General features: G+C 28.5%; 1 protein-coding gene across 1 annotated transcript; it reads left to right on the top strand.

The window, feature by feature from the left end:
• The first annotated feature begins 10,341 nt into the window (after positions 1-10,341).
• Positions 10,342-10,917, top strand: LOC107016991. The gene has a single exon (XM_015217285.1). The coding sequence runs from the start codon at positions 10,342-10,344 to the stop codon at positions 10,915-10,917; it is 576 nt and encodes a 191-aa protein (XP_015072771.1).
• The last annotated feature ends 289 nt before the right edge of the window (positions 10,918-11,206 follow it).

Genomic DNA, 11,206 nt, shown 5'->3' with positions numbered 1-11,206 from the left:
TATATATATATATATATATATATATATATATATATATATATATATATGACCCAAATTGGAAGAGAGATACGTATGAAACACGAATAAATGGAAATTAAAGATTTATATTTTTTAAAAAATAAAAATAGTTGGGTAACATGTATGAATGAGATATATATGGAAAACCTGAATCAGTGTAGTTAAATAAAGTAATTTTTTTTTTATAGAATTAGTTGGAAAACATGTAGGCAATAGGATATAAAATAGGGTTTAGTTAGGATACATTTTTTTTTCAAAATAATGATATTTTGATATTTTTACTAATATTTTTAAAGTAGTGAGGTTTTACTAATTAAGTTATGAATTTTGACTAGTTTGCTAATTTTTCCTTGTATCATCTACTGTGGTTTATGTCAAATTTATACGTTCGTAATTGTATATATATATATTCATCAATGATTGTTTATAGACTTGTATGTTTTATATATGTATAATTTTACATTGTTTGTAGAATTGTATAAGTTAGTATTTGTATGTGTATAATTAGACTTGATATAATCAATGTTTGTATGTGTCTAATTTTTATAAATTTAATTTGTGGACTTGTATACATTTTGTATATGTATGATTTTACATTATTTATTTTGTGGAGAAGGTAACTGTTGAATGTGTGTTTGTATATTTTTAAATTTATGTTATTGTATATGTATACATGACTTAGATCTGTCTGTACAAAAATGTCTTCCATCAATATTTTGATAATACATGCTGGAAAATGAAATGATGAAAAATGTTATACTGACTATGTAATCGAGGGAATAGTTTTAAGAGAAAATGTGTTTACAAATATATTAATTTATACAAATAACAAACCTCAAAATTAGAAGTGAAAACAACAAATACACATCAAATGATCCGAGCTTGAAGAGTTTATACAAATAATACTATACAATTTGAATAATAACTATACAATTATATTATTATACAACTATGGATATAAATTTGACCCAAACCAAACCCAAATACAAAGATATATAGTAAATGTAATTTATTTGAAAAACTAAAATGAGATTTACTTTTACCTCATATATATATAATTGAATTTGTATATACAAATATGAATTTTATATGAAAATATACAATAAATTGGAGATCTAAACTTAAAAGATTATACAAATCACCAACTGTTTCACCATCTTCATCTTTAAATATACAAATATGAAAATCTAAAAAATCAAAAGAAATCTTAATGATATACAAAAGCAAATTGAAAAATGATGAAATCGCCAAAAAATAAAATAAAAGAGAATTTAACTGCAAAACAGTTACCTATAAATCAAAATCACGATTGAAAGGGAATGCGTGAAAATTTAAAAATTTGAAATCAATTTTGATTGAGAGAAAAAAGGAGAAAATAAGGAAAAGTGATTGATGAGAGAATGAACCCATTTGTATATAAAGAAAATATTGCCATACACGATTATACAAATAAGAAGAATTGAAAACATAATTATCGAGATTAAATGGCTGCGAATGGTGATATAAACAAACATTAGCTATGTTAGATAATTAAATAGTTTTCCCTCCGTCCGGAATTGTTTGTCATGTTGCGCTTATCGAAAGTCAATTTGACTAATTTTCAAAGGTAAATTAGATCACATTAATTCGATATTTTAAACAAAAAAATTAGATATTCTAAAACTATATGAAAAATACTATAAATTATAATTTTTTGCATATTAATATGATGAAAAATTCATCTTAAAATGTTAGTCAAAGTTTTTATGGTTTGACTCTAAAAATAGAAACCATCACAAACAATACCGGACGGAGGGAGGATAAATTTACTTAGTTAGGATAAATTGTATATAGTAACAAACTATTAATTCAAATTAAATATTACAACCATAGTTTGATTTAATTGTACGACATAGAAAATTGTTGCTATTTCGCCTCTCTCCTGGTGAATCTCGCTTGCCACTCTCGTTCTCTCCCTCGCCTCTTTCGCTTTTATACAAACACAAATGTATAAAATGCATTTATATTTGTATAGAGCGAGAGAAAATTGTATATATACATATATTTTTGTTCCCGTCTCTGCCCTCTCTTAGATCTCGCTCGCCGCTTTCCCATATCTCGCTGGCTCACTCGCCTCTCTCACTTTATACAAAAATAAAAATGTATAAAATGTGTTTGTGTTTGTATAAAGTAAGAGAAAATTATAAATATACATATATTTCTATTCCCCTCTTTCCCTATCCTAGATTTGGTTCGTCACTCTCCCAGATTTCGCTCGTTTACTCGTCTCTCTCACTTTATACAAACACAAATGTATACATTGTGTTTGTGTTTGTATAAGCGAGAGAAAACTGTATATGCAAATACAAATGCATATATTTTCGTCCTATACACTTATGAGTATACAAATACGATCTTCCCCTGCCCAATTTTCTTTTGTCTTTCTCGCTTTATACAAACACATATTATACAATTGAGCTTTTGTATATGTATACCAAAATAAATTATACAACTGCTTTCTTTTGTATATGTATAGCGAGATTATACAACTGCTTTCTTTTGTATATGTATAGTGAAAACTATAGTTATAGTATTCAAATATGATTTTTATATTTGCTGTGATTCAAACTATTAATTCAAATTAAATGCTATAAATATACTTTGATTTTATTGTATCCTATAGAAAATTATTGCTATTTTCGCCTCTCTCCCTAGTGGAATCTCACTCGCCACTCTCGTTTTGGTGGCAATCTCGCTCGCCTCTCTCGCTTTTATACAATCACAAATGTATAAAATGTGTTTGTGTTTGTATAAAGCGAGAGGAAATTATATATATATACATACATTTTCGTTCCACCCTCTCCCCTCTCCCAAATATCGCTCTCCACTCTCCCAAATCTCGTTACCCACGCTCGCCTCTCTCGCTTATACAAACAGAAAGAAAATGTAAAAATTACATTTTTGTTTGTGTAAAGCGAGAGAAAATTGTATATACACATGCAAATATAAGTATATTCGTCCTATACACTTATAATTATACAGTACAAATATTTCCCTAACCAATTTTCTTTTGTCTTTCTATCTTTCTCGTTTTATACATACACAAATTATACAATTAATCTTTTTTATACAACTGCTTTCTTTTGTATATGTATATCGAATTATATAACTGCTTTCTTTATATATGTATAGCGAATTATACAGGTTTTTTGTATATATATAGCGAAATATACATATTTATGTTTGTTATGGAGCGCAATTATGCACTATAGCTATAACATACAAATACATTTTTATATTTGCTATATGTGAAAGTTACTCTAAATAATATCTATGTTAGTTTTCAGTTATTAGCACTCTTAAATAAATGATGATTGTATTTCCAATGAAGCTTTATATATGAACTTATTTTTTTAAGTGTGATGGATGAGTTATACTGGTGGGTTAAGTGGAGATGAGTGGCTTTTAAATTTAGGGTTAAATTAATTGGTTAAATGGATTCCTACGTAGGATTATGTCACATGTCCCAGTATGGTCTTCTGTTATAGTGAAGAGTAAATATGTTTTAATTTTTTGGACGACGGAATACCAAAGTTTCAAAAGTATAACGGATAGTATATGTATACCATTTACGATAGTTCGAAATATATTTGTCTTTTTTCTCTTTGATATGTATGCTCTTCTTATTGCATCTTTTTTTTCGAATGGCAAAGTGATATGTTTTTGAGCTCAATTTTGTAAAATTCATCGTATTACAGATGTTTAGATTAATAGACGCGATTGAATCCAAAAATGTCGATGAAGAAGTAAAAAGAGATGATAAAAAAAAATTAGTCTCGAACTTTAAAAAATGTGAAATCAAAAATCTGTGTGACATGTTTCAAATATGTCCTAGTAAATCCTAAAAGATCACTATTCTGTCCTAGTAGCATGGTTTATTTTATCCTAACTCGAAAATGAATCGAAATTTGAATATGCAAAAATGAGGTCTAAAACAAAATGTCAAAAAAAGTCGAAAACTTGCTTGATTGAAATTTGAACTCACATGCATTGCTGCTGAAACAGAAAATTATACCAAAGATTCAAATAAATTCTTTTAATAAAGTCGTATTGTCAAATTTACATAAAAGAGTCAAAAATACCTTGATTCTATGGAAAATTACTCATAGATATTCGCAATCCACCCTTTGATTTAATAATATCTCTAATCTAATTTTTATAGCTAAAAGATACCTTTAAAATTAACATCCCAACCTAGATGAACTTTTTCTAATTTTAAGAAGTTACATGACTTATATGATTGACTACGTATATTACTTAATTTATAAATTGAACTCATCTATTTGCTCCTAATAAATGATAATATTCATATTTATAATCCATTTAATTTTGTATGCAGATGTGATATGAGTAAAGAATTATCTATTTTATTTCGATTAAATTAAAGAACATATTTTATTCCGTCAATTTACTAGTTTTTTATATGATGTTTTGCCAATTTACTAGTTATTTTCGATGACAATACAAAGGTGCAAAGTAAATTTAATTACTTTTAGGGTATTTCTAAACCAAAAAATAAATTAGGATTACTTTTTAATCAAATGATGAATGTAGGTATTTGTAAGGTATTGTCTTTCATTAGTAAGACATGGTCCATTTTTCGATTTAACTTATATCAAAAGTACCAATCCACGTGAAACTAGTAAAAGATAAATTCAGTCATTTAATTTTGATTATTTTCACGGTGGGGTGGACAAAAGGATATGAGATTGAAATATATTTAGATGTTATTTTTTTTAGTTTCAAATTTATTTAATCTAATTTTAATTTAATAGAATTTGAAAAAATAAAGAATATCTTTTAATCTTACAGTTTTAAATTAAAATATATGAAATGTATCAAAATATTTTTTAATATTAATCATATGATCTTAAATATATCACGTGGAAAGTTGAAATTAAAGAGTTGTCAATTTTTTTTTAAATAATCAAATTTGGATTCTGCTTTATATGGCTCTAATAAATCAATATTAAATTTGAAACATCAGTTAATCAATTATATGTTTTATAAGAGAATATTAAGCAAATCAGAGTTTTGAGTGGTGTTGTAAGCGCTCTTTTTATAAGATGCGATTACATTTTTTACTTTTTATGAAGTAATGATAAAAAAACCAAAAAATATCATATTCAAAATAGATGTAGAGTTAAAGCTCTTGAAACGAAGTTTTCTTACTTATAATAATTTTGACTTTAAAATAATAGCATCAATCATAAACAATTATAATGTCCAATCATATATCTTCGAAGTCTATTGATACAATTAAATCTTTTTATAGTTTTAGTTTGACTCTCACAAAAATTTTAAGATTTCAAATTTTATAATTCAAATACAAATTTTACAGATGTCATAGTTCCCTCTATCAATATAGAAAACTGTAAAATTAATAAGTATCCTGTTAAGATATTATTTTGTGAAACACTCCATAGTGGATGAAATATCACACTAAAATTGTATTGTTGAATTGAAGATAACTTTTACGATGATGGAAGCACGCTATTGCCAAAAAGAACGTGACATTGTCTCCCTATTAGCAGAGAAAAATGCCAATTGGAATTGGAAAAATATAAACTATCAAACTGCATCATTGGCAAGAATGCAAAGATAGGAAATAATGTTTTGATCATAAAGATGGTATAATGTTTTGATCACAAAGATGATGTTCAAAAGGCAGCCTGATCAAAGAAACCCAATGGAACATTTATATAAACTCAGGAAATAGTATATCTTATTGAACTATGTGACATTCATGGAAATTATGAAAAAAAGGTAAAAGTGATGGCATATTTTTCATAAAAAATAATCATATTCAGTATCTAAATTTTTTTATATTCACATAAAAAGAATAAAAGTAATTGAAATATGCATTTAAAACAAAACTGAAGTTACACCTCTTGATGTCTAGTTCATGTTGTAAGAGTCAAATATATGTAACATAGCATTCTGAAAAACACAATGGTTTACTTATTACTCAGACCTATACTTATCTCTTGTTGTACATCTAATGTCTAAAAGAAAATAGAAAAAAAAGGAAAAAAATATCATCTATACAAATATATCTAATCTTGTCATTTCAAGTGTAATGACCCGGAAGGTCATTTTTAGAAATTTTTAATATTTGCTTAACTTGAGTTAATTAATGGATAAATAATTGTAGATAAATAATTAAATTAATAGTTAATGGGCTAAAGTGATAAATTTTTGTAGACCTTATACTCTTTAGCCTATATTTAATAAAATATGTGGGTAAAACCTATCACTTTTAGTACTAATTAATTTAGAAAAGAAAAATAGAACGGACGAAGGGTTTATCAAATAGAACGGACGAAGGGTTTATAGCCGACTACATATTGCTGAAGGTAAGGAATTTTTAATCTCTCCATGCATGCAATTGAATTAATTGCTCTTCATAATGATTATGCTATCATTAAATGCTACCTATACGTGTATATAATAATATTATAATAGCATAAAAATTGAAAAGGGGTTGTGGGAATTAAGAAAAAAAAATGGCAGATCTTATATCTATATATTTAAATTAATGTGATAGATATGATAAAGTGTAGGTGGCAGTGGTGATGGTATTATCATCATTCTGGAGACTTGTAAACTTAGGACAAGAGACAGTGCTATCGTTATTAGTATTAGTATATAATTATTGGATATCAATTGGTCGATAAGGGAATTGATTGGTTAGGAATTTATATACATGTATAATTTTTATACGTGCTACCAACAATTTCAAATAATAATTAAGTTGAATGCACACTACATGGTTTAGACTGTTACTATGTACATTAAGGCGAATGGGTTTATTGATTTTTACCATTGATTTCATGACCAGCAATTTCAAAAATTTGCAATTTGTTATGTTATCATCACCTTGTAATTCTAGCTTTGATATATAAAAATAGGTAACTAAATATTAGGTGTATCGTATTCTGGTGAATACCATTAGATCTCCGATATTTGAAGGAATTGGAAGAATTCACAAGTTAATGGGCATCAAAAATTACTAACTTGCTTATAAATTTGGGTGAATGTTTAAGGTGAATGTCAAACACATAATAATGTGGGTGTTGTTAGTTTCGAAATCTTATCGTGAATATATATTTGAATAGATTGTATTGGTTCAGAAGTTCAACGAAAAGGGAAGGCTCAAGTCCAGAGTGATTATTCGATTGACTAAGGCAAGTGGATTTCTAAACCCTTGTTAAGCGTATGAAATTCGTGTATTTCCTTGTGTGGTATTGAGAATGACTTGGAGACTTGTTGCTTATTTGTTGGTGTTGTATTCCTGGTTGTAAATTGTGCTTTGTTATCAAAATGGTTCTCTCCTCATTTTCAATTGAGCATGTCATTTGCATTGTACCTGAGACATGGTTGTGGTGAGAGGATGTACCATTTCGAGGGTCGTATCGCGCGCCGCGATGGATATTATATTTCGAGGGACATATCGCGCGCCGCGAAGGTTACTATTATCGAGGGTCGTGTCGTGCGCCGCGACAGATGCATGGACAGATATGTCCCCCATGGGTCCCGGACTGAGAGACAGCGGGTGTGTATCGTTAAGAAAGACATGCATCACTATATTTGACATTGCATATCATGACATTGCACATTTCATTATTGATGAACTTGAACACGTGTTTTGCTGATCTTGTGATTGTTTCTCTGTGAAGCTTGTGACTGTTGAATATTGAGTTGTTATTGAGAATGTGTAAACTGATAGAGTGTGGTATTTGAGTTGTGTGTTTGGTAAACTGTAAACTGTTAGGCTGTAGCGTGGAGGTTTAGATAGGGTGTAAGGAGTACCCGTATTTTGTTCACTTAACTTGTGTTTAGAGGTTTGCTTGTTGGGTACCGCGTGGTTTGGTACTCACCCCTTGCTTCTACAAATTTTTTGTAGGTTACGAGCCCGGATCTTCGTGATACCTGTCATTCTTATTGTTTCCAAGGCATCTTGTGGAGGGTTGTGAGGTAGCTGCTTGTCATCTCAGCGAACTTTCCTACTCCAGTTTATGACTTTGTTTTTACTTGAAAGACAACTTCATTTTAGACTTCTATTTTATTTCAATTCTAATATTTACATTAGAGGCTTGTGCACGTGACAACCTGGTTTTTTTGGATTGAATTAATATGACTTGGTTTCATAATAGAAATTGTTGTTGGATTGTCATTTACTTCCGCACTTTGTTAGATATTGGGTTTTAGGCTGACTTGTCTTGGTGGGATAAGACAAGTGCCATCACACCTATTTTTGGGTCGTGACATCAAAATACCAAATTATCGATCAACCAAAAAATTAGGAACAAAGGATAGGGAATAGGAAGCAATTTGTAGAATATCTGAATGTTACTTATTTGTTTTAATTTGTTTGGCCTATTTTCATTTGACATACAGTTTTAAAAAAGTAATGGAATATTTTCTTTTGATCTTGGAATACTAAAATAAGATAACAAATGTTCTTTACTCTTGATCTTGTTATTTTAAACATGTCGTGTCAAAATTAAAATTGAAGAATCATTAAAAGAAAAGAAGAGTCAATTTTTTAAGATGGACTTAAAAGAAAGATAAATCAAACAAAGTGTTCCTTGTCTAGAGGATGCTCTAGTAATTAAGTGATGAGGTTTAGTTTCTCATTAAGCCTACACCAATAGTGATTAAGAATTTAAAACAAACAAATACACTATATTAAAGAAAGCAGAAATGTGATGTTTTTGAAATATTATGTATTCAAAAAGAATATAAGTAGAAGAAAGAAAACAATTTTTTTTAAATGTAATAAGCAAATGTCTGAGATCAAATATTTTAGTATACAAGCAGGTATATATCTTGATACAAAAAACATATACTCGTAAAATAATATTATTCAACCATGCAAGATAATTCTTACCATCAAATTGATTCTTCAAAATTGAAGAATGAATTCATACACAACATATGAATGTCACAAGATATGATTAGACAACACGCATGAATATTAAACAAGAACTTAGAGTTAGGTAATCAAATTGGGACATAATTAGGATGTATCTTATTTAACTATTACGTTTTTTTTTTTTTAAAATCTAAACAAAGCTAATTATTACAAAATAATAATCTGGTCTAAAATCTCTTTCAGAGAAATTAATTAAAAGTATACTACTGCTATTTTTTTAATCTTTCTATATTTGATACTCTATTATCAAATTAATTCGAATATATAATGAATAAAAGGAGGCAAAACAATTAAATATATATTTAGGAAATTTATTTAAGACAAGAAAGATGTATGCGGTTAAATAATAATTTTAATATTAACCCTATTATAATTTATAAAATTTATACTCGAGAAGTTATATATATAGAAAAGCATCGAAAACACTCATAAACTTGACGTGAATTATTATTTTTATTTTAAACTATTGATAACCTTAAAATATCATTTTACTTGATTAACTGAATTTAAATGCATCACCAATCTTTTAATATGAATGAAATACACTCCTAAATTATCGTTAAGTTTAGAATGTTTTCAATATTTTTCTTATTATATTATACTAAATAAATAAGACCGAGCAATTAAATGTTTTATAAATTACTCCCAATCATATATTTTAGAAATTTACACAAGACAAATTAAATGTTTACAAATTACTCCCAATCATATTTTAGAAATTTACACATGACGAGAAATAGTTATTCATATATATTTAAGAAAAATATAATGTAGATTTAGAATTTTGTTATTGTAAAAATCTTTTGGGAGAAAATATATGGAAACCATTAATCATTATAAGAATCATAGTAAGTGCTTTGTTTTAATTAACTAAATTTTAACCATTAAAATATATTTATGTGTCACCCCACCTTCAAATCGGAACATTGAGAAAAATGAAAAAGGAGCCAACTATAAATTAAGCACAGTAATTTCGAGATCAAACAAGTATATCTACCTATGGCATGCCATTTTTAACCTCAGTATATTTAGAATGTTTGAAAGTCTCGTTAACACGAATTGATTTAGAAGACGATAATTTGTTATAGTGTCCATAGCTTTGCTTTTTTGTTTTTTGCCTAATCGACTCAACTCTTTTCCCTCCCCTCCCCTCGAGTCTCTCACCTAATCGGACATATACCTTTTTTTTTTAGTTTTACATCCTTCTCACCACTAAGAAATATCATTTTGTCCTATTCATTTGTAAGTGGTCATGAAAAATCATTTTCTCGTGTTTATAATAGTTAACTTATCAATTGATCCGTCTATAAAAAGGAAAAAATAAAGGAGCAAAGGCCAAGTCGAAAATGCATTCTTTGCACAAAGTAGTCACATTTCATTTTCCCCTGTTCTGTGTATCTCCTCTGTGTTCAAATGCTGCTGTTGCTTCACTTCCAAAACCCAATAATGCACTTGTTGAAAAGGCTTGCACATCTATGCCTGACAAACCCTTCTGCTTAAACTACCTCAAAAGCAAACCAAATGTTATATCAAAATCAAATCCGTTAGAGTTTGCACTTGCAATTATTCAATCAGGAGCTGACGATGCCAAAGTTATACACGCGTATTTGTCCAAACCCAAAGGAAAACAGAGCACAGAAGCAATTCAGGCTTATAAAATTTGCAAAACATATTGGGAAAATCTGGCTAGTGGATTGGAAAGGAGTGTGAAGTTTATTACAGAAGAACAAGGGTATGGTAATGACACAACAGATTATGATCTTAAAGTGAATCTCGACCAAGCCAGTTCATGTACAACTGCGTTAGAGTCTGCAAAGATTCAAGATCCTGTTGTCAAACAAGGGGCGAAAAAAGTCTCACTTGCTGTAGGTGGAGCTGATGCTATTCTGGTTGGAGTTAAGCCTCCTAAAAAACTGGATTAGTAATTTTATACAAACTCATAGTATATATAAAACAATGAGAATTTGTGATGTTTGTTGAAAATTGAATGACAACTTCTTATGTGATCTTTGTTTAATTCAAAAATGTTTATTCAACAGCCATCCGCATCCTCTGTGGTGTCCTTTATGGTATTATCAATTATGGCACGTGTGTATACTTGTTCAGTTCTGTTGAAGTTTTAGTGTTTAATTGTGTACATTTAAAGTTGGCCGGCATAGACGTCAGCTGAGGGCAGGTTAAAAGGTATGTTTATGTATATTGCGTTGTTGA

This window comes from Solanum pennellii, chromosome 4, assembly GCF_001406875.1.
Source record: "Solanum pennellii chromosome 4, SPENNV200".
In the NCBI taxonomy this organism is placed as follows: domain Eukaryota; kingdom Viridiplantae; phylum Streptophyta; class Magnoliopsida; order Solanales; family Solanaceae; genus Solanum; species Solanum pennellii.
The sequence above is the reverse complement of the archived record's forward strand: the minus strand, read 5'-3'. Positions and strand labels throughout refer to the sequence as shown.